This window comes from Lagopus muta, chromosome 4 (assembly GCF_023343835.1).
Source record: "Lagopus muta isolate bLagMut1 chromosome 4, bLagMut1 primary, whole genome shotgun sequence".
Lineage (NCBI taxonomy): Eukaryota > Metazoa > Chordata > Aves > Galliformes > Phasianidae > Lagopus > Lagopus muta.
Genome location: NC_064436.1, coordinates 25,311,474 through 25,339,409, shown reverse-complemented (window position 1 = coordinate 25,339,409; position 27,936 = coordinate 25,311,474). Strand labels below are relative to the sequence as shown.

The window sequence follows — 27,936 nt, the reverse complement described above, 5'->3', positions numbered from 1 at the left end:
GGAAGTCCCTTCGGCTGAGAGAGGTCAGCTTCCGGCGGAAGTGCCCTTACGGGGAGTCCGCGCTGGTGCGGATGGGTGTGGTGCCAGTCGTCGCGTTTAGGGTCGGTGCTCGGCTGAGGGATGCTTACGTTTTTACCTTACGTTAGAATAATGCTTGTTTTCTATCATCTGTTTTGTAACAACCGAGTGGAAAATAAAACTTGACTGAAAATGCTGAGTTTCTCTTCGCAGTCGCTGAGGGGAGGAGACCCCCCTCTCACAGTACACCGTGACCCACTGACACCTGATGGGAATTGCAGCAGCATAAGGAACCACGTTGCTTTTGCTGTGAATGTGCGACCCCGGCCACAGGAACGGCCCTTTCACGGCCCACGGGTATCGACCCGAGGGGGGAGAGGCGTGGCTCACGCTAAGTCCCGCCGCCATCGTGATGACGGCCCCGCCGGAGGCCACGTCGGCGCCACGTCGCGACGCATGCGCAGTGGCCGCTTCCGGCACGGGGGTGACGGCGGGGCCGGGAGCGGTAGAACGGGGCCGGCGGTGTGCGGAGCCGGTGGGCGCGCAGCGGAACTGCCATGAACTTCCTGCGGGGCGTCATGGGGGGGCCCAGCGCCGGGCCGCAGCCCTCTGGCGCCGATACGGTGAGGGACAAGGGAAGCGGGCGGGAACGGGGACCGGGCCTGGCGGGGCCGCGCTGTGACCTACGCCCGGTGCTTTCTAGATCCAGAAGCTTTGCGACCGGGTGGCCTCCTCCACGCTCCTAGATGACCGCCGGGACGCCGTACGTGCTTTGAAGGCGCTGTCAAAGGTGAGCACCGGGGATCTTAAGGCTTTCCTGGAGTTCCTTGTGGGCGTTCCTGAGAGGGTTTCTGTTTTTTTTTTCGGAGGAGCTCTTTGAGAGGTCCCTGGGGATTCCTGGGGCTCTTGGCAGACTCCTGGGAGGAGCTTCCTAAGGGAAACCTGCGCTGTTTACAGGGATGGTTGGATGTGCTGCTGGTAGCATTGTTTGGGCTTGGAGCTGCTTGTTGTCAACTCCATGTTTTCTCCTCACAGAAATACCGGCTGGAGGTGGGCATCCAAGCCATGGAGCACCTGGTACACGTCCTGCAGACAGACCGGTAAGTCTGCTGCGGACAAGGCTCCCATTGGGTGCCTTCCTTCCACTAATATAGATAAATTCAGTTCTCTCTCTGCATGTTTACACAGCTGGAAGGGAACTGGGCTTTTGGGGACTTTGTGGTGACTGCCTGTCCTGAACAGTGTGATGAGAGTGTACTTGGAGATGGTCGGAATGAAAGGGGTATGATTGTTAGGGATGGGAGGAGCAGTTCTGGATCAAACAACAACAAACTGCATCTCTGTGTTTCGTACGTGGTTATCTTTCTCTATAAAAGTGATAAGTGAAGGGTAAAACTAAAGTTACAGTATTAATTAAATGATTTGAATCAGCCCAAACCATCCTGTTCTTGGATAGATGGTAGAATTTAAGAGTGAATAACAATGTCAGCAGATGTGTTTTTACTTTTCCTCAGATACATGTTATTAAATGAATTGCTAGAATGATTCTGTTAGAAGGAATGTTATCTGGAAGGGTTCAAATAAGAAATCTGTGCCCCTTTCACATAGAAGGAACTGCTACTAATATATATTTTTTAGTGTAAATATCAGAGGTAGTCTAGAATGTAGCTTTGTGGAAGAGAATATGCTATACAGAACTTAATTTCTTTTACTGTCCATCTCTCAGTTGTTTGCACTGCTGTTGTATGTGACATCACCCACATGGCATAACTTCAGAGCTCTCTGTGGTATTCTGGTTGGGGCCTCAACTGTTGAATACTTAGGGTGTTCAGCTGGCTGTACTGTGACATTGTCAGTCTGAACTTGAGCATTAAGCTTTTCTTTTTTTCATTTATTTGTTTTTAAAATGTCATAAAGGCGTATATGGGATACTTGCGTGCATATGCATGAAAAGCAGGAGTGGTACAACAGACAAATTAGGAAAGCAGTGATTTGGTATCTGAAAGAAATCTTCAAGGACCTACATCACAGGGGCATCCTGCTCTGCTTAAGTGTTCAGAAGTAGAAACCCTCCAGTGCTCTCTGAGGGCTGCTGGCAGCCAGGCTCACCTGGCTGGTTTCACCAGCTGGAAAGAAGCTATGGGCTGGTGTAAGAATGGTGCCATGCTATTGCTGATCCCTTGGCTGTCTGCAGCTCATGCCTTCAGCTTTAGCTCTACAGCTCATAGGATCAGGGCAGTACCAGCAGAGATCACGAGAGCAGCAATCCCACGGAGGAGAAGCCCTTCAGAAAATTAGGCCAAGGAGCTGCCTTCATCCCCTGAGCTGCTCGTCAGGCTGGATCTGAGCTGCGAGAGGGAGTCAGAACGCTGCTGAGCTCCTTGCTGTGAAGGTGTTGGACAGAACCCTGCTGGGTACAGATGTGGAGATTGTCTGGACTTTGTTGGGCTCCAGTCGCTCCTCCAGGAACAGTGCTTGTTAGATTTCTGCTGGGATGCATTGTGTGACTCAGACAGCAGTTTAAAAAGCAGTGAATATGTTCATTTTTGGGGTTTTTAGATGGGAAAAAAAAATGCTGGTTTCCACAGAACTTTGATTGAACGTGTAGTAGGAATGCAAGCAGGGCCCTGGGATGTGTGCAGTGTAGAGCTGATCTGAAGAGTGCTGCAATGTGAGAACAGTGACAGGTGTGCCTGTGGTTTCCTATTGGATGTTTACGAAGAATGAGTGGAATGGTTGAAGATGCACAACTGCTCTATTGCCAGCAGCATTTATTTTGCTGGCATATATCATAGCAATGTAAAAAATAGAAACAACTTTGCTACTAATTATTTGCTAATGCAAATGAGCTGATTGAAAGTGCCATCTAATCACAGAGTCGTTTGTATTACAGACCACCTCAGTCAACTGTGGCAGCACAGTAGCTCGCTGCTATTTATGTGGATCTGGAGTGGAAAAGGAGCCATTTTTAATCTTCAGTGCACCTCTTGTTTGTGCTTACTGAGTTGCTCCTTCCCTTGAAACATGAAGTGGGGACTAAGTCAGTTCTCTGTAGTTTTCTCTTTCATTTGCAGCTGTTGGCAGCTTCCACTGTTTCACAGCCTTTATCTTGGAGTAGATATTGCACCACTTTCCTTTTTTAATGGATGTCTTGTTCTACTTGTTACACATTTCCCTTGTAGATTGCCTTAAGCTCTGTCTCCTGTTTGGGCTGAGATCTGATTTTTAAACTCATTCTGTAGGAAACAGACTTCTTGGGCTGGTTCTTCAGCTTTGTGCGTTGGCCATGTGGGAACCTGATAATGCTTAAGGCAGCTTTAAATGTTCCAGGCTCCTACACAAATGAGTGTTCTTTTTGCAGTGTGAGTTAGGAGCTATGGTTGGCTGGAGAACCTTCTCCAGGCTGCCTGTCTGGGCATTGCCACTTCCCACCAGGGACTGTTAGGAAAGAACTGGCACTGACAGTTGAGCAGAAAAGCTCCACTTAACTGCTGGTGTTAAAGAGGGCAGCAGAGCACAAAATTAACTTGGCATTTTACTCTTTTTGTTCTTTAATACAAAATCTTATTTTTTAAAATTCACCATGACAATTCTAACAGGTTGAAACTAATATGGACCAGAAAGCAGTCCCTATCTGCATAGGGTACAAACCTCAATTATTTATGTGCTTTAAATTCCTAATATTCAGAGTTGTTATACATTTTATTGAAGCTGCTGTAAGAAGGAATGTGTTTGTTATTAGTCCTTTCCAGGCACACTGTCATCGATGACACGATAGAAACACTCTCCTTCCTCCTACTCTTCAAGACAGGGTGGAAATTCATGAAACGAAATACCATTGTTTTAGAAGAGGAAGTAAAAGCTTTTGGAGGTACTCTCCATTGGTGGCACAGCACGTGGACACCTGCACTGCCATATGGTTCTTTGCTTTTGTTTGCAAATTCAAGGGGTACTGAGCTGACATTGTAGTCAAGTGCTATGGAGGAGCCCCAAGAACAGAGGGAAAGTTTACCAGTGGCTCATTCTGGATTGGTGCTTTGCAGAAAGCCTGTGTCTTCTGTGGATGCTTGAGACAGTGAAGGTCAGTTTATTGACTGAAGATTTTCACTGCAGTGCAAAAACTGCAGTTTCAGTCTGAGCAGAACAATCAAGGGAATAGTGATATGTAACGAACAGCAGACGGAAGCAAGGCAGTGAATAGCAAAGATATGATGGAAAGATATCCTAGTTTTGTTCTTCCAACAAGAAAAATGAGGCCAGCTTCTTCCATATCTATATGATATTTCATTATTCTTTTGTAGTTGCTGAGTTCTCTCTCCTGTGAGCAAAAACAAAAGCAAAAGCAAGGCTGAGACTGCTTTTTACTGCCCCATGAATCTCCAGGAAGTCATTTCCATGTTTTTTTGTAATGTGGAATTGTTTCAGTCACATGAAAAAGAAACCATGGGCTTCGTAGTACTGTGTTCAACTGAAATGGCAAAAGGTAAAATGTAAAAGAAGAAACAAACAGCCAGGCACTGGAAGCGTACCTGCTGATTGAGGCTGCTTACACAGACCAGACCTTCCTATATATATATGCCCTGACTCACATCTTGGTAGAGGAGATGCTGCTGCTGTTTCTCTCCTTGTTTCCACTGCAGCCCAGCTTAAATACTGGTAGTGTGAGTTGCATGACACTGATGACAAGCCAGAATTGCATGCATCACCTGAAGACAGCAGCAGGGAAAGGTTTCAGTCACAACCTAATGTCATGGGACAAACAGGGCTGAGAGCTGATGGTTCCTAGCTTTTGGTTTAGTGTGAGTGTCATGTAAAGGGAGGTGATTTGTCTCTTTGAGAGCCCGCTAAAGCCCTTGCTGTAGTGATGCAAGAAGCGTAGTCATGGATTGCTCCATTTTGTCTTCTCACAGCTGATGGGTCACCTTAGGTGTGCTGTAAATGTCATTCTTAATTAGATGCCTAGCAAAGATAGCTGACCTCAATTAGGACTGGCTTTTAAGGCTGCTGGTTGGACAGGTTGTAGGGTTTGCTGCAAGCTGGCATCGCAGCTTCTTAAAGCGCAGATAGCTCCGTGGTGCAAAGTCTACTGTTGTATGTTTTGCAAATTAGTGAAATCAATATGTGAACGTTTGAATGAGGTCATTTTGTGACAGTACTCTCCTGATTCTTGTGTAAGATATGGAAATAGCTCTTGTTTGTACTGATTTACTATCAAGTGCCTTCCTGTGTGTGGCAGTGCTTCTGTTTGTTTGGACCAGCTATGCTTCAATGCTGTTTGACTGTATAAGCAACAAAGCAAATGGCAAAAAATGGTTACACGCTCTCCTGCCCCTCAATTCTGGTATCGTGTTTGTTTTAGCACTGGATTTACAGATTGTTTGGATGCAGAAGAAAAAGAACTCTGTTAAAGAAGGACTTAGTAAGAAAAACATGGTGTCAGAAAGTGAGCTGATGCTGGAGAAGTTGGATGGGCAGCCAGCAGCTTCCTGAGCATATTAAGAGCTTGCAGACCTGTAATGACTGGGTGTGAGCTGAGTTGGTGACCCTGGACCAGCCTGTTTGGGAGGTGCTTGGAACTGAATGATCTTTGAGGTCCCTTCCAAACCAAGCTATTCCTTGCTTCCATTCTGTGATTCCATGAATTCATACTGGAGGTCTCTCCTGCTGTGCAGAGGAGTGAGTTGGAAGGGAGGCTCAGGATGGAGTATGTGCTCCTAGTGACATCTTCTGTGATTGTCCTGCATCACTGGCTTTTCTGGATAGGGCTGCCCCAGGGAGTGGAACTGGCAAAAGGGGTTTGACTCCACGCAGGGGCTGTGCAGCTCATGGTTGGTAAAAATGCAGTATTATAAAATAGCTGTCATCATCAGCTCCTCTCACTTGCAGTGATGCTGTGAGGGAGACTGCCTGAGCAGAAAAACGATGTTGTAGAGAAAAACAGTAAGAGAAGTCGGAAATGAGTAAGTCATTAAAGAAAAGTGGTTCTTTTCTTCCCAGTTCAGATTCTGAAATAATTGGCTATGCCTTGGACACGCTCTACAATGTCATATCGAATGATCTAGAAGAGGAGGAACAAGGTAAGCTGTGGCAGTAACAGCTGTAGTCACTCTGAGAGTGCTGTGTTTAATCACAAACGATAATACTGTACAGTTAGTAACACTCATACTTACTGTGTAGCTGTTAAGGCAATGCAAAACATCTTTGAGCAGGGCTTGCATTAAAAGTAACATTGGATTTCCTGCTGATTAATTTTAAAATTAAGGTTGTGTGAACACCAGCCAGTTTGAAATGGGCCTGCAGAGTTGGCCAAGGCTGCAGTACTGTCTATCCAGAGTTCTTTTCAGAGGCCTTTCTTGATCAGCTGACAAAGCTGTGAGGCTGGTAGCTGTGGAAAGTAATTCCTCGTTCTACAGAATCATCACTGCAAAAGGTGATAGTGGTAGGAAAAAAAATCATCATAAAATTAAATACATATACTGGAGCTATGAGTGCCCAGAATGAGGAAAAGCCAGATGGTTTGTAACATCTGCATTTGCCACAACCTCCTTAGTCCCTGACAGCTGCAGGAATTGCATTTTTTCATTTTCTGTCAAATGAGGTAGAACACGTGCTCCTGTGAACGGGCACAACGCAGGTAGCCCTGCATTTGGGTTCTGGTCACCTGTCTGCTGCATTCACTCTAAGTTATGTCTTCAAAGGATCTTTTACCAAGTGATAAATATTCTGATGGAAGTAGATGAGTAGATATTTCATGCAACATATTGCGAACTCTCTCTCCAGTTGTCAGTTTTCTTTGCTTTCTCACCCTTCTTTTCCTGCTCCTGGTAGTGCCTTGCTGCTGGGCTCCTTAGGAGAACATTACAGCAGTCTCAGTAAGAGAGAAAAACTATCAAGTTTGGGTTTTGTGGGTGGAAACATCAGTATTGGAAGGAGTTTGGGATGGTTCTCTCCAACCCCTGCTGGGAGCATTCCTGGATCATTCATTTCTGATGTAGGAGGGAGAGACTATTCCAAACATCAGTGTTGTGCTGTTAGAACGCTGCTCAACTTGTGAACCTCTCTCTCTTTTTCCTTTATCTGCACTGACAGATGATTCTGAAGGTAAAGGAACCCTTACTTCTATAAGCATAGTGCTTGTTTTGTAGCTGTAGTGCTGCTCACACCATAATGCTCTCTGCTGTTAGAAAGGACACTGCAAGGACCTGCTTTGAGGTTTGGTGCTTTTTGCATTTTGCTCTGCAACACAAGCTTGCCTTAGAGCAAGTTCCCTGTTCAGTTACTCACGTGACTGGGACATGTCAAATGCCAGCAGACTTCTTGAGATTGGAACAACAACAAATTATCATTGAGGATGTCACAAGAGTGCACAGACATGCAGTTTCTTTTTCCAGAAAGCCCCAAAGTTTAGCACAGATCCTTCTCAGTGTCCCTTTTAAGTGATGCATGGTAAAATTGTGCTCACCTCTGTCATAAGCTGGCCTCTAACACTTTGTTAGATGCACCTGGGTTTTGCTGGGTGCTACATATCTGGGCTAGAGGTATTTCTGCATGCAGTCTGTCCTCCTTTTTGTTACTTTCTGTTAGTAACCCATCATTCGTCCACTCCAAAATGTGCAGCAGTGTTGATGCTTCTCTCTCCCTGCTGTAAGCAACTTGCCTGTATCTGCTTCCTGGTAAGAATACAGCTAAACTACATCAGAAAAATGGTCAGCTCCAGCCTAATGATAGACTAAATAAGAATCTCTTACCTGTCCTGGAGTCCACAGGAGTAGGTGTTAGTGTCAGTATCATGAATCACTGTTTCAACCCGAAGGAAATGGGGTCGGCTGGATTAAAATTATTTTCTAGGCACCAGTAGAAAAATACTGTCAGTTTTCTGGTTTCTGCTTTGCTGTACCCCTAACGAGCTGCAGAGTTCCAAGGTCAGCTACAATCTTTGACCCTACATATAGCCACTCAGCTGCCAACAGTTTATTTGCAGCTATGCATTCTACAGCTGAAATGAGGGAGGAAAGAAATCCTCCCTTTGCCATCAGTTACCTCAATCAGCCCTTTAGATTTGGTCAGAAATGCAGTGGCTTTACTGCATATCTGTGCTCGCTGCTTCCAGCTGTGCTGTGCCATGGTTCCATTCACAGGCACAGGGTAGTGCTATAGCACAGGATGCAAAGCAGTATGTTTTTGGGGTAAAACATACAAGAGTTGAGTAGCTGTGCCTTTGCTTAGCCTGAGTTGGGATTGTATGTGGATGTGTCCCTGTGTTGCTCCCTAGCAGTTATTTCATATGTGTTTAGCCCCTGAGATTTCTATTCTGAGAGTGCAACAAGCAAGGAGCCCTTGCTCAACACAGTGTTTATTTCTTAGAGGTGGCTCCTCGTGTCCCATAGAGCTGAATACCCATCCCTTTTTGGTGTGACTACTGCTGGGTTGTTCAATTGTCTTCACTAGAAAGCTGAAGTCCAAGAAACTATTGGAGTTGCATTAGATAGATTTTCCTCCTAAAATGAAAACAGAATCAGAGAATGCCCGGGTTGAAAAGGATCATCCAGTTTCAACCCCCCTGCTATGTGCAGGGTCACCAACCACTGTTTCAGGCTGTTCAGAGCCACATCCAACCTGGCCTTGAATGCCTTCAGGGATGGGGCATCCACAACATCCTTGGACAGTCTCTTCCAGTGTATCACCACCCTCCGAGTGAAAGACTTCCTCCTAATATCTAACCTAAACCTCCTGTCTCAGTTCAAAACATTCCCCCTTGTCCTATCACTATCCACCCTTGTAACAGCCATTCCCCCTCTTGTTCGTGCGCTCCCTTCAAGTACTGGAAGGCCACAGTGTGGTCTCTCTTTAACTTCTCCAAGTTGAAAAAACCCAGTTCCTTCAACATTTCTTCATAAGAGAGGTGCTCCAGCCCTCTGATCATCTTAGTGGCCCTCCTCTGGACCCACTGCAAGAGCTCCACATCCTTCCTGTGCTGGGTGCCCCAGACCTGGTCGCAGTACTCCAGATGGGGCCTCATAAGAGCTAAGCAGAGGAGGACAGTTACCTCCCTCTCCCTGCTGGCCACCCATTTTTTAAATGCAGCCCAGAGAATCTAAAATTATCTTTGAATTTGAACTGCAGTTCCCAAATTTGTCAGTGGAAACTGCTGAATGTTGCTCACCAGCAGCACCATAATAACGTTTTTGGATAGATGACATTCCCCGCACTGTCTAGAATCCTCTCCATATGACATATGCTTTGCCTTTCCCACTCAATGCTGAAAGATCCCTATGAGGAATCTTCTCCCAGATTAGTGGAGCCTTGTGGAACCACTGGCACTTCATTTTCCCTATCTGCTCTTAGAATTGTGTGTGTCCAAATTCTCAGGGCACTCAGAACTGTTTGGTTTTATCTCTATCAGGGGACTGTGGGGCTGAGAACTGTGAATTTGGATAAGTGGAAATGGGATTTTCCCCCCCCCATCTTCCTACTGAAATAAGTTACTTTTTGGTAGACTGCTTTCTTCCCTGCTTAAAAACAAAATAGCTCTCAAAACTTGTTGAGAGCAGGACAGGCCCTATCTCTTTTTGTGCACAGTTGTTGCTCTGTCTGCTTGGAAAGTTACTTAAATGCACCACCATTAAAATTAGAGCAGTGACTCAAAGGCTTGTTTGTGGTTCATGGCCCTATTTTTTAGCCAGGGCAAAATCCACAGCTAGTTGAAGTTCCTCTAATTGTGTGTTGTAATGCACTGTTGGTGATTGCAGAGGAGAACTCGCCAAAACAAGGTGATGACTTGGGGAGTCAGTTCACAGAGATCTTCATTAAGCAGCCGGAGAATGTCACGCTGCTGCTGACACTCGTAGAGGTGAGTGACAACACTGCTTTTGGGATGCTGAGGGATGTGGTATTGCACAGAGGGGTGTGTTCTGTCATCTTCATGAACATGGCTTTGCCCTTTTGATGAAGCCTTTGTGTTAAGTGTACAGCGCTGTCTGACCTTACAACAAATGAAGGGATGGAGATGAGCAAGATCTGTGACCCAAATTAAATCTGGAATGATTTTTTTTTTTTTTTGAGACTGATAACATGGAAAGAATTTTAATTATTTGATGAGAAGTAATAAAAACTGTTGATCCACAACCACCTGCTGCTGTTGCTTGTGCCAGGATATTATTTGAGCTGATCAGTAAATAACCACGAGTTGATGGCTATGAGTGCTGGGATGCAGTTCCAACTTGTGTCCCACTGAATTCATGCTCAAGGTCTGCTTCATTACTCCTAATTGTTTAAAAAAGTTCTAAACTAAGTTTATCATAGTATAACAAAGATTGGAGAAGACCTAGACGATCATCCAGCCCAACCCTCCACCTATCACCAATAATTCTCACTAAACCATGTCCCTCAACACAAAGTCTACATGTTCCTTGAACGCCTCCAGAGTTGATGACTTCGCCACCTCCCTGGGCAGCCCGTTCTTTTGGAAAAGTAGTATTTTCTGGTGTCCAACCTGAATCTTCCCAGTGCAACTTGAAGCCATTCCCTCTACTCCTATCATTGGTTACACAAGAGCAGAGGCCAACCCCCAGCTAACCACAGCCTCCCTTCAGGTAGTTATAGAGAGCAGTAAGGTCTCCTGTGAGCCTCCCCTTCTCTAGACTGAACAATCCCAGCTCTCTTAGCCACTCCTCATAAGGCCTGTGCTCCAGACTCCTCACCAGCTTGATTTCCCTTCTCTAGACACACTCCAGGGCAAAATCCACAGGATGTGTTTCTTGCAGTGAGAGGCCCAAAACTAAACAGAGATGTGGCCTCCCCAGTGCTGAATACAGTGGGACGATCAATGCCCTGCTCCTACTGGCAACACTATTTCTGACACAAACCAGGACACCATTGACCTTCTTAGCCACCTGGGCACTGCTGGCTTATGTTCAGCCGAGCATCAATCAATACCCCAGGTCTGCTTCCTCCACACAGTCTTCCAGCTACTCTGACCCAAGCCTGTAACACTGTCTAGGGTCTCTGTGGTCAAAGTGCAGGACCCAGCACTTGGTCTTGCTGAACCTCATCCCATTGGCTTCAGCCCAGCAATCCAGCCTGCCCATATCTCTCTGTAGGGCCTTCCTACCCCCAGGCAGATCAACACTTCCAGCCAACTTGGTGTCATCTGCAAACTTACTGAGAGCATACTCAATGCCCTCATCCAGGTCATCAATAAAGATATTGAAGAGGACAGGCTCCAGCACCGACCTCTGGGGAACACCACTTCAGACTGGTGTCTGGCTGGATTCAACTCCATTCAGCATCACTCTCTGGGCCCAGCCCTCCAGCCAGTTCTTTACCCAGCAAACAGTGTGCCTGTCCAAGCCATGGGCTGCTAGGTTCTGCAGGAGAATACTATGGGAGACTGTGTCAGAAGTTTTGGCTGAAGTCAAGGTAGAACACATCAACAGCCTTTCCCTCATCCACCAGGCAGGTCACTAGATCATAGAAGGAGACCTTTCTTGTAGATGGGAGTTACACTGGCAAGTCTCCAGTCTTCTGGAACCTTGCCAGTTGACTAAGAACACTGATAGATGATGAAAAGCTGTCAGCTCCACCAGCTCTCTCAGCAGTCTTGGGTGAATCTCATCTGGCCCTATGGACCTGTGGCAGTCCAGTGGGAGTAGAAGGTCTTTAACTGTTTCATCCTAAATCATGGGTGGTTTATTCTGCTCCCCATCCAAGACATCTAAGTCAGAGAGCAGAGTACCCTGAGGATAACTGGCTTGACTTTTAAAGATGTACAAAAGGCATTGAGAACTTCAGCCTCTTCCTTATCCTTAGTGGTCCTGTTTCCAGCCACATCTAGTAAAGAATGTGAATTCTCCTCAGTCCTCCTCTTACTGTTAATATAGCTATAGAAGAGTTTCTTGTTCCTTTATATCCCATTGGCCAAACTGAGTTTAGGCTGGGCTTTTGCCTTTCTAGTTTTCTCCCTGCACATCCTAACAGCTTCTTTGTACTCTGAGTTGCCCATCCCTTCTTCCACAGGAGGTAGATTCTTTTCTCTGGAGCCTCAGAAGAAGCTCCCTGTTCATCCATGCTGATCTTCTTCCCTGCCAGCTCATCTTGAGGCTCAGGGGATAGCCTGTTCCTGTGACTTTAAGACTTCCTTCACAAGGGGCAGCCAGCCTTCCTGGACCCCTTTATCCTCCAAGACTGAATCCCAAGGGACACTTCCTACTAGTCTCCTGAGCAATTCAACATCTGCCCTCCAAAAGTCCAAGGTAACAGTTTTGCTGTCCCCTCTCCCCACTCTACTAAGAATCAAGAACTCTACCATTTCATGGTCACTCTGTCCAAGACAGCTCCCAGCCTCCGCATCTCTCACCAGATCTTCTGTTTGTGAACATCATGTCTAGCAGGGCACCTCCCCTCCTAGGCTACAGAAAGAAGTTATCTTCCATACACTCTAGAAACTTCCTAGTCTGCTTCTTCTATGTTGTATTGTATTCCCAGTATATATCAGGAAGTTAAAATCCACCTTGAAAACAAGTGCTGGCAGCCACACAACTTCCACCAGCTGCTTGTAGAACACCTTATCTGTTTCCTCATCCTGGTTAGGCAGTCTATAACAAACCCCCACCACGACGACTGCCTTGTTGGCCCTTCCCCTCATCCTTGCCCACAGAGATTCAACCGTATCATCCCCAGCCAAAAGCCAGTAACATCAAAACACTAACATGAAATGCCACACCACCACCCCTCCTTCTGTGCCTATCCTTTCTGAAGAGCTTGTAGCCATCTATTGCAACACTCTAGTCATGGGAGTGATCCCACCATGTTTCTGTAATGGCAGCTAAGTCATAGTTTGCCTGCCATACAATGGCTTCCAGCTCCTCCTGTTTGTTGCCCACGCTGCTTGCATTGATGTAGATGCACTTCAGCTGAGCTCCTTGCCTCATGTCCTGTCTTCTTACCGCTCCCCTAGGCTCATCTCTAGCAGGCCTGGTTTTATTCCCTACCTCATTCATATCTTGTTTAAAGCCCTCTTTACAAGCCCTGCCAGCTCCTGGGCAATTATCTTTTTTCCCCTTTGAGAAAAATTTTTATGACAATGCCATGAGGAAGAAAATGAGCTCAGTTGACAGCAAAAACGTGAACAAAAGGTGCCCTGCTGTTGCTACATGGAACTGTGTTAACTCAGTGGCATTAAGTATTCTCAGCATATCTGAGCCTTGATCCCTGAAGGCTGAACTTCAGTCTCAATGAATGCAAATACAAATCAGGAGCGTGTTTTTGGGTGCTGTGAATAGCAAATTAACAGAGTTAGTTTTTTGGAACTTCTCTTTGTGGTTTTCAGTACTATAAAACTACTTTGAGTATAAAAGCTGGAGTTATAAACATATTCCTGAGGCATGCAATGCAGTCACTATAGAAAAATTGATACAGTAGATTCATTTCTGTTATCACTTGGACTGAGGCCTTAATCTACACCAGGAACACTGTTGACATTATTAGAATCACTTACGTTGGAAAAGACTTCTAAGATCACTAAGTCCAACTCCTGCTCATCCCCACCATGACCACTGGTCACGTCTCTTGTTGCCACATCTACAAGATTCTTGAACACCTCCAGTGTAATACAATGGAAAGCACAGCAATGACAGCAGAGAAGCAAGACCCTAGGCTGCAACAAGGCTGCTGCATTTAAGCAAATCCAAACACGGTCAGAGAAATAAATGAAAGAAGCTGCTTACCTTTAGAAGGCCTCAGAAACACAGGAGCTACCAAAGAGATACCACTGCTGTTACTGCCAGCCCTTAAATGAGGTCTGGGAAGGGGTGGATCCTGGCTTCACCCCTCCCGGTCACTCTGGTGGATTGCATGCACCTGAGTTTCCCTGGTTTGGCCCTGCCTTCCCACCAGGTGCTCAATCACTGCTTTAGTCTGTGACTTAGCATTTCTGTTACATCCAGGGATTGTGACTCCGTCACCTCCCTGGGAAGCCCATTTCAATGTTTCACCACTTTCTGAGAAAAAAACTTTTTACAATTTACCAACTTAGCCCCCCCGGTATAACTTAAAGTCATTACCTCTTGCCTGATTGCTGTTGTTTGAGAGAAGAGGCTGACCTCCACCTTGCTACAGCCTCCTTCTGGGGAGCTGTAGAGAGCAATAACGTCTCCCCTGAGCTCCGTCTTCTACAGACTGAACAATCCTAGTTTGGTATCTGCAAATTCATGAGGGCGCACTCGATCCCCCAGTCCAGATCATTAATAAAGTACGAGGCTCAATACTGATTCCCAGAGAACACCACTAGTGCCAGCTGGATTTAAATGTATTTCACCACCACTCTCTGGGCCTAGCCTTCCAGCCAGTTTTGTATCCAGCAAGAGTGTACCTGTCCAAGCCGTAGGCTGCCAGTTTCTCCAGAAGAATGCTGTGGGAGTCAGTGTCAAAGGCTTTGCTGAAGTCTAGGTAGACTACGTCAACAGCCTTTCCCTCATCCACCAAGCGAGTCACCTGTTCATGGAGAGAGATGGGGCTGGTCAAGCAGGACTTGCCCTTTATGACCCCCTCGCTGTCCTGCATATGCTGCATGATTGCACTCAAGACAATCTGTTCTGTGACCTTTCCCAGTACTGAGGTCAGGTGAACAGGCCTGTAGTTTCCCAGATCCTCCTTCCAACCCTTCTTATAGATGGGCATCACATGAGCAAGTCTCTAGTTGTCTGGAACCTCTCTGGTTGACCAGGACTGCTGTTTAAAAAAAAAAGAAATAAAACCACATAGATAAAGGTTATAGATAGAGCTGTGCCTGTTTCGATTAGCGTGGTTTACAATGACACATACAGCTATGGCATGGTAAAAATACATAGTATGATGGTGGAGATCTGGAAATTGGCATTAGGTTTCAGTAAACAATTGTTTTTCTCTGTAGCTGTCGTTGTTGAGCATCCTCTTTATTAGCAGTGTTGTGCTGACAAAATAAGGCTTGTCTCAATTAGTGATCCAGTGCCTGACCATAAGTTGAAGTTGTAACACTAGCAGAGAAGCACAACAGGCTCAGTGGGGTGACCCATTGGAGTGTAGGGCTGGTCACTGGCTGTGGTGGTGTGAGTTGACCTGGGGAGGCCAGCGTTGTGGTGGTGGTTAGAGCACTCCTTAGTTCTTGAGCTTTCTCGTTTTGATTAGACCCAGCTTTGACATAATGTACTCTTCTCAATCTGCAAAGGAATTTGATTTCCATGTCCGTTGGCCTGGAGTGAAGCTCCTCACATCTCTCCTAAAGCAGCAAGGGCCTCAGGTACAGCAGATCATCCTCGTCAGTCCCATGGGTGAGTGCTGCAGTGTTCTATTGCTGAGCTTTAAGCTGAAAACTCAGCAAATGTGGTAAAGGGTTGGAGGAATCAGGAGCATGGGGTGCTAAAGACCTTTAGCAAGAAAAATCTGCGTCTTCTGCACTCATTTCTAATGTGTTTCTTGCAGGTGTGTCCAGACTGATGGATTTACTAGCAGACTCCAGGGAGGTTATACGTAATGATGTAAGTACAGAGCAGCAGTCATTTAGCCTTTATCATCAGAGACTGTCAATTGGATGGCCATGGTGGGTGGGATGCAGTTGTCTCTTGTGATTCTGGCCAAGGCTTAGGCTGCTTGTTTCGCATTCTTCTGAGAGCTGTGACTTATAAAAAGTGATGTTCTATAGTAAACTTGGTAAAACTTCAGTGTAATCACTTCTCCCCTCTGCCCGCCAAGGGAGTCTTGTTGTTACAGCAGCTGACAAAAAGCAATGCGGCCATACAGAAGATTGTTGCCTTTGAAAATGCCTTTGAGAGACTCCTGGATATTGTAACGGAAGAAGGAAACAGTGATGGAGGTATAGAAATATCTGAAGCTTTTCCACAGGCCTGTGTTTCTGTGCCTGAGTTCACAGCCAAATCTATTACATGTTGGTGTAGGGGGAGAGAAAAAAAGGATTAGAAGAATGAGCAGCAGAGATGCAGCACATGGGTACTGCTTTGTTTTTCTTAATGTGTGAGTTTGCCACAAATTGTAGTTTGCTGCAGGATCTGTTTCATTACAAAGCTATATGTCTGCTCATTGATACTCTGCAGGAGAAGTTAGTATACCTCTTCTCTCTTGTCTGAAGTATCACAGCTATGTTGGCAAGGAAGGATTGAACAAATCAAAGTTGCTATTTCTGGGCAGCTAATTGAAAGAAACTTGGTATGTCAACTCCTGTGTGCTGAGAGCTTGCTGCTTTCCCCCTCCCACATATGTTCCTCCTGCCTGTGCCTTGCTGAGAGCAGATTCCCAGCTGTGCTCTGCGACAGCAGTGGGATGGGGGAATGTGGCAGCTGCTCTTTGTCACCCTCTCTTAGGTCTGATACTGCCATGTGCTCTAATACGTGCGAAGGCCAAACCTTTGTCCTTTCCATAAAGTCCAGACTGGAAGGCATCCTAACAGTGGACTGCCTCTATTAGTGTTGTCTTCCAGACAGAATTATCTGAGGCTTGTCTCTGACAATGTATGCTCTTTGGAAAAACAATTTTTTGCTTCAGACTTGCAGAAGAGCCGTAGTTATGGTTTCATGTGAAATATGCCAGATCAACGTTGATGTATTTCAGTTAGTGATCTTTATTTGTTCATGCATGAGATTCAGTTCTTAATCAAAATATGATGCTCCTGAGAATGAAAAGTTCAGAAGTGTGGGCTCTGTTCCTTCTGAAACATACCAACAAGTAGAGAAACAAGTAGAGAAGTAGAGTAGTCATTGCTCTGCTTCATTTCGGATTCATTTTTTCCTTTGTTGTCTCACCAGGAATAGTGGTTGAAGACTGTCTCCTCCTCCTACAAAACTTGCTGAAGAATAACAATTCCAATCAGAATTTTTTTAAAGAAGGTTCCTACATTCAGCGCATGAAGCCATGGTTTGAAGTTGGGGATGACAACTGCGGCTGGTCTGCACAGAAAGTAACAAATCTCCATCTCATGCTGCAGGTAAAACATGGCACCTCACTTTTGTTAGCAATATCAGTAGGTGTCTTCTCAGCATTTCAATGACAGTGTACCTGTATCAGTGAGATACCCCTCCTGCTGCAGGAGCTGTTTCCAAATTGTGACCTTGCAATGGGTGGCATGTCAAACAACTTCATTACCTGTAACTTACAATATAACAGTGATTGGAATTAAGTATATCACCAGGGATGTTTTATACAGAATCTGCCTTTATGAGTTTGTATGCAATTATGATGAGCTAAGTATTAAAAGAGTTACAGCCTTATTTCTTATTACTGAGTTGCAGCATCTGCACTGGGGTCACATACTTCAGAATTTTGGAGAGCTACACCAAACTCAGAATCAGATGGGTGAATTTAGTTCTGTGTTTTGGAAGCTCTTGGGTTCTCCTCACATATGCACCTTTCTTTTTCCCCCCAGCTTGTCCGAGTGCTTGTGTCCCCCACGAACCCCCCAGGTGCTACCACCAGCTGCCAGAAGGCCATGTTTCACTGTGGGTTGCTACAACAACTCTGTACCATCCTGATGGCAACTGGAGTTCCTGCTGATATCCTGACAGAGGTAGCAGGGAGCAAATTTTTCCCATATCAAAATGTCAGACTGAATAATTGTGTGGTTTGTAGATCATTGCTCTTACTGAACTACAAAATGTGTAGCTATTGACTTGTTGCATTTTTTTCTCTGTCCTCTTTGCAGACCATTAACACTGTGTCAGAGGTCATCCGAGGGTGCCAGATGAACCAGGATTACTTTGCTTCTGTGAATGCACCTTCAAATCCACCAAGGTAGGGGAATAGAAGTGTATAACTGTTGGGTAATGATGTGTTGACAGGCAGAGGCAGTGTCCTGTAAAGGACTTGTACATCCAAGACAAGACAATAGCCAGGTCGTTTGGGGGCTAGAACTGGAGTGACTTTAAGGTCACTTCCAACTTCCAACTTGAGCTGTTCTATAATTCTAAGATACTTGTTTTTTACCAGCCATTGTTTCCACACACAGTTCTATCCTGATGGTTTTCTTTTCCCTTACCAACAGGCCTGCCATCGTGGTGCTGCTGATGTCTATGGTGAACGAGAGGCAGCCCTTTGTGCTCCGCTGTGCCGTGCTCTATTGCTTCCAGTGCTTTTTGTACAAAAACCACAAAGGACAAGGGGAAATTGTCTCAACACTTCTGCCATCGACCATTGACGGTATGCAGACAATCACCTCTGCAGTGAGAGCTCTGATCTAGAAGAATTTCTTACTGCATCAGCTGTTATGTTGTGCAGAATTATTTCCTTGCAATTGAGTGTCAGATCCAAGTGCAATGATTTGGTTATGATTTCTCTAAAACTTGAAATAGATGGTCTTCAGTAAATTAAAAGTAAACCATAGGCTTACTTCGTACATATTTAGCTGATTGTCTGTCTTGTCCTAATCTGCTGTGTGCCTCTGGCCTCTCTGGCAGCCACAGGGAGCTCTGTGTCAGCCGGGCAACTGCTCTGCGGGGGCCTCTTCTCCACGGACTCGCTCTCCAACTGGTGTGCTGCTGTGGCCCTGGCCCACGCACTACAGGAGAATGCCGCTCTGAAGGAGCAGCTCCTGCGGGTGCAGCTGGCGACGAGCATTGGCAACCCACCCGTGTCACTGCTGCAACAGTGCACCAACATACTCTCACAGGTACAGCAACTCTCCAGCCTGGCCTTGGGCTGAAAATCCACGTGTTCGGGAAAAGCATTCTTCCTGAGCAGGTGCATTGCAGGAAGGATTAGTGTCAGCCTGATGAGAGGGAGGGCTCTCTCCTTCTGATTTTAGGACTTGCTTAAAGCCCCCTACTGTTGTGGGTGGGGAGAAGAGGCATATTCTGCTTTTCCGTCAGCAGAGCCTGATTGGTGGTGCAGGGGATTCAGACTTTGGGGAATGTTTCTGCAATGTGTTCTGCTCCTAGTTCCTGAGTAACACATGTGTAACTTGCAGGGCGATAAGATCGACAGACGGGTATGTATCTGTTGGCACAACTGCGGCACTTCCTTGCCCAAAGTGGCCTTTTCTTTTGCCTTGGGTTTGCTGGGAGGTTTCCCTAACTGCTCCTCCATGTGTTCCCACTCACAGCTCTGTGTTGCAGTTGGATTTGGTTTTTCCTGGCACAGCCATAACCACTTCTTTCTGTGTCTTCTGGGGGTGCTCCACAACACTCTGGGATAAGGATCTTGGGATACACGGGTGCTTTCTTTCCATGGGGCGTACTCATTCACCACCTATCCACCTCATAGATGGACATGTAAGACAAATTGCAGCTATTACACAAATTACAGTCAGAAATGCTGTGTGCTCAGGCTGCCTGCAGCCAACAGTTAGTGCCATCCAAATTGGAAATGTGCTGCTAATCTCTGGGCTTCTGAAGCAAACTTGTGCTGAACCTGCACTGAATCCAATTCCTATGTTGTACATACATATATGCTGTAGTGTTGTCTGTAGGGCAGGAGCTCTGGGGAGAGGGGTTACCAGTGGTTTAGGGCCAGTCTGAGATGTAAAGAAACTTAATCAGGAAAAAAGAGCTATCTGCATCTCTGTTAGTTGGTGGCACTTGCAGATTGAGAGCATCAGGGCATGTTCTTCACAGGGGTTTCTGTACCATGCTGAGTTACACAGTTGGCTGTGCCATGGGGCTGTTATGCGTCTAATCAGTATGTATCAGTACAGGCTGGGGGCTGAGATGATGAAAAGGAGCTCTGTGGAGAAGGACCTTGGGGTCCTGATGGCCAACAGGGTGACCATGAGCCAACAGTATGCCCTTGTGGCCAACAATGCCACTAGTATCTTGGTTGACTGACAGCTGACCAGCAGTTTACCATGAGCCAGCAGTGTGCCCTTGCGGCCAAGAAAGCCAATGAGACCCTGGGACCCTGGGACACATTGCAAAGAGTTGCCAGTGGGTTGAGGGAGGTGATCTTCCCCCTCTGCACTGCTCTGTGAGGCTACAGCTGGAAGATTGTGTCCAGTTATGGGTTCCCTAGTTCTAGAAAGAAAGAACTGCTTGAGCAGAGGGCCACAAAGATGGTTAGGGGCCTGGAGCATCTCTGTTATGAGGAAAGGCTGAGAGACCTGTGGCTGTTCAGCCTGGAGAAGACTGAAAGGGGATCTTTTTGCTGTTTATAAATATTTAGAATGCAGTAGTCAAGTGGATGAGGAAAATGGATTGCAGGAAAGCTGTGGACAAACCCTGAGCAATAATTGCTAACTCAGTGTGCAGTGCTTATTGTGCACACCAACCAAGCAGGCGGGTGCTGTGCAATGCTGCAGTGTCAGTGGCTGCATTCTGTGCTGTTCTGATGTGGCTCACCTGTACCTCTGGAAGTCAGTGGGAAAATGATGAAGACAGCTCCAAATGCTCTCCTGTCCTCATACACAGTGTTAGGGTTAGTGCGACAGTCTGAGTGTAATTCAGTGGTGGATTATAATATTGTTTTTCCAAGTGCTCATGACATGCTGCAAGTTTCAATAGTTGGCACTCAACACTGCAATTAGCACTCCCTTTTCTGGTGTAATGTAAACGTTATTTTGTCTGAGTAGAAAGGTATTTCAGTGTTTGTTTACCTAGTACAGAGCATTAGGAATGCATGACAGTTCTTAGGCAGCAGCACATGGAGGTGTTCTAACAGTGTGCTTCTTAAAGGGAATCCTCAGCTGAGGTTTTGCACCTTGTTCCTTTCTTACAGAGCTGTGTGTGTGTTCCCTCATGTTACTCTGATATTAATATAAATACAGAACTAATTGGTTATGGTTTTCTATTGATGCTAATTTGCATTGAGTCACATTTGACATCTGTGTTGCTTGTTGGTTTGCACTGAGAACAGCTAAAATGAATGGGTTCCTACTTGTGTCGTAGAGCTGTGCTCAGCAGAACTAACAAATGGGGATTGTCAAAGGTGTGACTTGTGTTTTTTTACACGAGTGAAAAGGTGAGTTGTGAATTGGTGCAACTCTGGGCTATGAGAGCCTTTCATTGTGGGAAGAGAGTGATGGGGATTTTGTTTCTTTCAGGGCAGCAAAGTGCAGACCCGAGTTGGACTGCTGATGCTGCTCTGCACGTGGCTAAGCAACTGCTCCATTGCTGTCACACACTTCCTGCACAACCCAGCCAATGTGCCCTTTGTATCCTTGACCTGTTTGCAGGTTAACATCACTTGCCTGGAAGTCTCTTGAATTATTCCTGTTAAAATCAAATGTTTAAGTCAGTCAGTTTGCAGGGATACTTGTCGATGTAAAAGCAAACACACTGGGGCAGGAAATAAAAGAAAACTTCGGAACAAAGGACTGTGTATGCACTGTGCTTATGGAATATCTCCAGTGTCCTTAACGAGAGCTGCAGCTGACAGGACAGATTGCTGAGAACCTGGGAGAGGAGGAACAGCTGGTTCAGGGCCTCTGCGCACTGTTGCTTGGCATCTCCATCTACTACAACGACAACTCTCTGGAAAACTACAGGAAGTGAGTGTGATGTGAGAATAAGAGCGAGCTGTCAGTGAGGGGCAGATGGGGCTTTAAGGGTTGGGAATGTTTGAGTGACTGTTTGCCATGTGCATTCCTTCCAGAGTGCAAATTAGTGGGCACAAGTGGGGAGAGATCACTGCTCTGCCTCATAGCTGTGAGCAAATGGCACACTGAGCGATGTCGGCTGTTGAATGCTACTGTGGATAATCACAGTTGAACTGGGGAAGCAACTGTTCTATTGTTTCTCTCAAGCATGGCATTATAGAATAGAATCATAGACTCCATAAAAAGGTTTGAAAAGACCTCTAAGATCACCAAGTCCAATCGCCAACCCATCCCCACCTTGCCTACTAACCATGTCCCTCAGTACACATCTCCATGGTTCTTGAACACCTCCAGGGACAGTGACTGCACCACCTCCCTGTGCAGCCTGTGCCAATGCCTCACCATTGTGATGTGTCTCCTCCTTTCAGAGAGAAGCTGAAGCAGCTCATTGAGAAGAGGATTGGGCGGGAGAACTTTGTTGAGAAGCTTGGCTTCATCAGCAAGCACGAGCTGTATTCCAGAGCTGCACAGAAGCCACAGCCTGGCTTTTCCAGCCCTGAGCACATGATGTTTGATCATGAATTCACTAAGCTGGTGAAGGAACTGGAGGGTGAGAGACATTGCTTATTTTTATATTCCTTGTTATGAGCTGATGGCTGAACTGCTGAATGTCCCATTAACAGCGGTGTGATGGAGTTAAAATGCAGTACCTTCTCTTCTGTTTTTTAAGACTGTGTGCGACCACTGTATTTTCTCCAAAGTACATACTGTGTTTATCGTTTCCTGCACTGAGTTACACTGGGGGGAGGATGGAACTGCTATGAGGACAGAACAGATGAATGAAGCAGGCTGTGGCTGACAGCAGCTGTTGTTGGCAGGTGTCATAAGTAAAGCTATCTACAAGTCCAGTGAAGAAGATAAAAAAGAGGAGGAGGTCAAGAAGACCCTGGAGCAACATGACAACATAGTGACTCACTACAAAAAGGTCATCAGAGAACAGGTGAGGAGCAGTGGCACCATGCTCTCTGCTCTCACCTTTTGAAAGGTGATGGCTGAGATGTGCCTGAAAGAGGAAATAGTGGAGAAGTAGAGCTGAGTGACTTCTCTAATGGTGAATGCAATAGCACCCCATAGCTCAGGGGCCTGACATGGCTGCAAACCAGTGCGGTTGGGGTTAAATAACACCTTCAGACCTCCAGGGAGGTTTATTGAGCATGTTCTAACTGCAGATACCTCTGCTGCTTCCGAGGCTTTGTGAGCCAAACGTGTGTAGGCTGCTGTGGGTGCAAAGAAAAACCCAAGGGCAAGATTTCCTATCTCCTTCTCTCCCTGTTCCTGGTGTGGGGATGCTGGAACTCTCTTCCAAAGGTCTGGAAGAAGCTGGGCTCTGTACCAAACTGCTGCGTCTCCCCCCAGCCCTTTGACCCAAGAATCTTGTCTATATTGGTATGGAGTCCTCCTTTTCGTCACAGGCAGCACTGACAGCCTCACTGAACAGTGTGTTGCATTCTGGGAAAGGGTTTGCTCTTCTTTTGCTTCCTACAGTTCTATATTCCAGTATTACTGCAAGTGCTCTCTTTTTCTTTTCCAGGATCAAGAGCTTGAGGAGTTAAAACAACAAGTTAGCACATTAAAATCTCAAAACGAGCAGCTTCAGGTGACAGTCACGCAGCAAGTGTCGCAGATCCAGCAGCATAAGGATCAATACAACCTCCTTAAAGTGCAGCTAGGTATGCTTCAGGAGGAATAATGAACAGTGGCCTCAATGGTACTGGAGATCTTGTGTAGGTTGTGGCAAGCTATGGAAGAAATACATCCATCAAGGGTTAACAGTGACAAGTGAGAGCTCTATACAGGGCTTCTGGAAGCACTGAACAATTCCCTTTAGCTGGGTTCTACAGTGAGAATGGCTTGTGTGGCTCTGTGAAGGGGAAAGAAGAGGGAAATGAGTCCATTCATTTTTGGGATAAACGGTTTAAATGGTGTCACTGACCTTTGTTATAAACTGTCTGCTAGGAAAAGACACGCAACACCACAATTCCCATGGTGACACACTGCAGGTGAATGGCATTCAGGTGGAAGAAGTGAGCAAACTGCGAGAGGAGCTGGAGGACTGGAGGAACAGGCATGAGCAGCTGCAGGGGCAGCTCAAGGAGAAGGATGCTGTGATTGAGAACCTGGTGAGAGCCAAAAAGCTGTCCAGATGTTGATGTTTTTTCCATCTCTTTTTTTTTTTTTTTTTTTTGCCTTATACGGTGAAGGTCATCCCTGTAATGGCATCATGCAGCCATAGCTGATGATAACAAATATGGTGAGGGATGGCTTAAGCAGAGGCTTCTTTTTTGCTTCACACTGTTCCTGGGAGTAGTCTGTGTAGCTGTGAGCTGTGGTGCTGTACGATCTCACTTTGTGTTCAGACCACAGAGCTGTGTTTACTCTGTATACTTAATGTTTAATATTCCTGTTGCTATTACAGAAGTCCTTGCAGTTGGAAACAGGGACAGAACAATCCTCACAGCCGAGCAGCTCTGGAGGCATGGAACACAGTGCTGAACTGCAAAAGGTGAGCAATATGCTTTCAACAGAGCTATATGAGCAGCAGTAGTTCAGGATTGGACAGAAGTTGTGTCTGGCTACAGAGCTGAGGGTGGAGTGCTGAGCACCGTGGTCTCACTGATGGCCCTGGTTTTGGTGGTGATGCCAATCTCAGAGCGTTGAGATGGTGTACCTAAAAACAAATCAGCTGCCTTTGCCAAGCGGCTTCATGCCAACAACAGGAATTCAGCTTCCACGCAGGACTCAGGGGAATCTTTCATTTTCTATTGCAAAATATTGTCAAGTATTTATAGGAAAGTTTCCAAGTGAGAGATTCACAGTACAGAATAAGTGCCTGCATGCCTGTGGGCTCCATGATTTCAGGTGGCTGCTCCTCAGCAAATACCTGGCAGTGTTTCAAAAGCAGACTGGACATTGTGATTGGGAAACTGAGGCTGGGGAGCAAATGGCCTGGTAGATTTAAATTAACAGGACCCTGGTGTGAAGAACTACTGTCTCAAATGAAACATGCATTTCTTTTTGTTTCCCAAAGGAATTGGAGCTGCTTAGGACTCAGATCCAATTGCAGGCAGCAGAGATCTCGAAGCTTCAGGCTGAGAATCAGAAGCTACAAGCCATGGTACTGGTGACACCTTATCTTTCCTTTGGGGACAAAACCTTCTTGCTGAGCTCTTGGTAGCTCTCTTCCTACATCAGACTTGAGACAACACACATCAGCAAGGCATTTCAGCAGCGTTAAATGAAACAAGGGGTGATCTAGAGAAATCCTTTCTAAGGCAGGAGGAGATCTGACTTCAGTCAGTGCTCTTTGAGGACATTGCTCATAGTGGTTTTAACACAGGTATCTATTGTTCTGTGCTTTGAGCTTATACCATGACCAAAACACCAAAATTCTCCCATTACATTTTCGTATGGTTATTCTATCAAATATCTGAGGATATGAGTTTGGAAATGGACACACGACAGTTTGGCCAACAGCAGCTAAATCTGTCTGTACTAACCTGCAACTGCTTCAGAACTTCTTTAGTTGTTCCTTTATTGAAAAGATTTCCCACTAAAGCCTTTGAGAGTAACTTAGAACAAAGTGGCTGTGTTCTTAGCACCAGCTCATGGCATTAGAAGGTCATTGTTCAAGCTGAACACTCATTAGCACACTGCATGAACACACTGCTGCTGTGGTTCTCAGCAGATCAGCTGCAGGTCCATGGGCATGTGCACAACTGGAAGGACAGCATTGTGTGGTGGTTGTGCTCAAGCACAATGTGAGGGTTCTTCTGATCCCATCTTCCTTTCTGCAGAACACAGCTGTAGATCCTGCATTGGGTGCCAGTGGTGCAGTGGCATCAAGGAGCTCAGAGAAGGAGGGCCGGCTGCTGCAGGAGCTGGGGGAGCTGCAGGTCAGTCATGTGAGCACAGAGCCATCCTTGGGCCTCAGCCCACAGCCATGGCCATGCAGAAGGGGGGGCTGGTGGGTTGTACTACCACCATTGTGTAAGCTTAGGGCTATGCATGGGAGGTGTACTCCTCTCCTCTCTGGAAAATTTCAACATGGGGGTTCTCCTATTGCCAGAGTGAAGTCAAAGCCCTTTCAGAGGAAAAAGTGTCACTGCAGCAGCAGTTGGACTCCTCTAGCAGCACAGTGGCCATCCTTCAGGATGAGAAGAGCAAACTGCAGCAGGAGGTGGCTGAGGCCAAGAAGGAGCAGGATGACCTGCTGGTGCTGCTCGCTGACCAGGACCAGAAGCTGTCTGCCCTCAGGAGCAAGCTGAAGGACCTCGGGATGCCGGTGAGCAAACCAAAGAGTTGAGTAAGGTCTCAGGCAGCCTAATTTTTTATCAGTCCTTTTTGGTGCGTTTTGCTTTTTGGGAGGTAGCAGTTGATCTGCTTTGTCTCCAGCTGTATGAATGATATGTCAGTCTGGGGAATATCTGTGGCAATTGCAGAGCTGTCACTGTAGCTGAGGAATTTTTCCAGATGTAGGACAGACAGAGGAAAGCCACCCCAGCAAACACTGAACACTTCCATTGGTGGCATTGCAAAGCACTGCACAGAACTGCATGGAAAGCTGAGGTGCTCGTGGCGCTCATTGTTACATGTGAAGGGTAGAAGGGGGGATGTCACTGCTCACCACAGATCACCTTAATTTCAGGTGGAGGATGAAGATGACATTGAATCTGGAGATCAAGCGGATGAAGATGAGGATGGGGATGAAGAGGAGCAGGACTGACGTTCTGGTGTGTGTCACCATGGACATAGGATGGCTTTATTAGTGGGGGGAAATCTGTTATTGATGTACAGAGCAAAAAATCTACATGCAGGGAGCAGAGGGAAAGTGGCAACTGCTGGGCTGAGCGATGTTACCGAGGTGTTGGGAACCTCTGCGGAGTGAAGCAAATAGACACTGCTGTTCAGTTCTACATGAGCACCCCATGTTGTTCCTGTTTAGGAGTTGCTGTGGGCAGCACTTGAGGCATGGGATGGCGATGGTGCTGCACAGTGAGTTGTCATGGGCAGAGCTCTGTACGTTTGTCTGCGTTCTGAGCTTCTGGAACTGTTAATTAAATACAGAAGTGTTTGGTTTAACTGCTGTCCCCTGGAGTCATTACCTCTGCCCTTAGCATGGAGTTCCAGAGTAGTTCATGGCTTCCTTCGAAGAGGTGGAAGGATCAGGCAGCTGCAATATACACTGCCCACAGCTGTCCCCAGGATTGGGCCTACAGATCCGGGGTTGTGGCTCCAAATGAATGCTCACAGTGTGGTGCCTTGGCACATGGCATGGCTGTGTTTGGTACCTGTATGGGAGAGGAAATCCACACCAGAAAGGTAGTAGCATTGGTAAGGAGAATCTCTAGAAAAACCAAGAGCAATATACTTGTCTAATGACCTGATATGCTGCCATATCTGCATAACCATCAGTAGGCTGCTTCAGGAAGGAGATGAGAAATGCTGTGATTGCTATAACTCACGGACTCTTCAAGAGTGAATAAAAGATGAAATTTAAAAAGAAAATACTGAATAGACTAAATGTATCAGTTTCATTTTTGGTAACAACAATCAGTATGGCCACTTGGAGCTCACTGAATGCTCTTGTCCTGTTTTAATAAAATATATTGTAATATGTATATAAAAATAGTCTAAGATGCAGTCAGGCATTAACATGAAAGTAATAAAATACACTGAACTGGAGATATCTCTCAGCAAATGAGCACCCAGTGGCAATGGCTCAGCTTTGGCTTTTTTCAGCCATGTGGACTTCAGCAGCTGCCAAACATGCGCCTGTTTGGGAAACTCAGCAGTTCCTTAAGCATAGGATGATTTGATGTAGAACAGAGACAGACAGATGTGTGACTTGCTATGAATACATCCTGTTTGTGTGACATGAGACGTCACAGCTGCAGAAGGACCGTAGTGGAGGTGCTGCAATGCTGCAGCTCAGTGTGGGACAGTGTTCTGGGAGCAGTGATGCTGAAGGAGCTACGGCCCAGCAGTGTGCTTGGGGATGGGCCAATATCCCCACTGTTGGGAGTTCTGAATGGGGCTGCTGCTCCCCGAAGTCCTGCTGGTACATAGCACTAAGGTGAACATTTACCCAGCGTGGCCACCAGAGGTCTCGGTGTTCCCGCACACAGCGTAATGCCTGCAGCTGGAGGAGTCCCCGGTTGGGGCTGAGAACTCCTGAGATGAAGCTCCAAATATTCCATGAATGTCAGCACTCCAGAGCTTGCTCGATGTCGACTTTTGGATTTAAACAGAGCCTGGCTGCAAAAGCAACTCAAAATCCCAAACTTAAACCCTAGATTTGTTAACTGAGACCAAGGCAGGATAAGGAAATGTTCCTGCATGCACAGCTGACC

The 27,936-nt window shown here is 46.2% G+C and overlaps 1 protein-coding gene across 3 annotated transcripts; it reads left to right on the top strand.

Annotated features, from left to right (window-relative positions):
* Nucleotides 1-471: 471 nt before the first annotated feature.
* USO1 (USO1 vesicle transport factor) lies at nucleotides 472-27,329 on the top strand. Of its 3 annotated transcripts, none has more exons than XM_048941292.1 (25): nucleotides 472-641; nucleotides 722-808; nucleotides 1,054-1,118; nucleotides 6,016-6,095; nucleotides 9,768-9,868; nucleotides 15,221-15,323; nucleotides 15,475-15,530; nucleotides 15,745-15,865; nucleotides 16,812-16,990; nucleotides 17,429-17,569; nucleotides 17,705-17,793; nucleotides 18,044-18,198; nucleotides 18,462-18,667; nucleotides 18,965-18,985; nucleotides 21,032-21,142; nucleotides 21,360-21,478; nucleotides 21,955-22,136; nucleotides 22,405-22,526; nucleotides 23,118-23,256; nucleotides 23,543-23,706; nucleotides 24,003-24,089; nucleotides 24,615-24,701; nucleotides 25,381-25,479; nucleotides 25,653-25,868; nucleotides 26,232-27,329. In XM_048941292.1, the coding sequence occupies exons 1-25, from the start codon at nucleotides 576-578 to the stop codon at nucleotides 26,307-26,309; spliced, it is 2,874 nt and encodes a 957-aa protein (XP_048797249.1). In that variant the 5' UTR covers nucleotides 472-575; the 3' UTR covers nucleotides 26,310-27,329. The 3 variants fall into 3 exon arrangements, with proteins under 3 accessions (XP_048797249.1, XP_048797248.1, XP_048797250.1); XM_048941291.1 differs by having other exon boundaries at nucleotides 18,456-18,667; nucleotides 26,232-27,326; XM_048941293.1 differs by lacking the exon at nucleotides 18,965-18,985 and having other exon boundaries at nucleotides 18,456-18,667; nucleotides 26,232-27,322.
* Nucleotides 27,330-27,936: the final 607 nt, after the last annotated feature.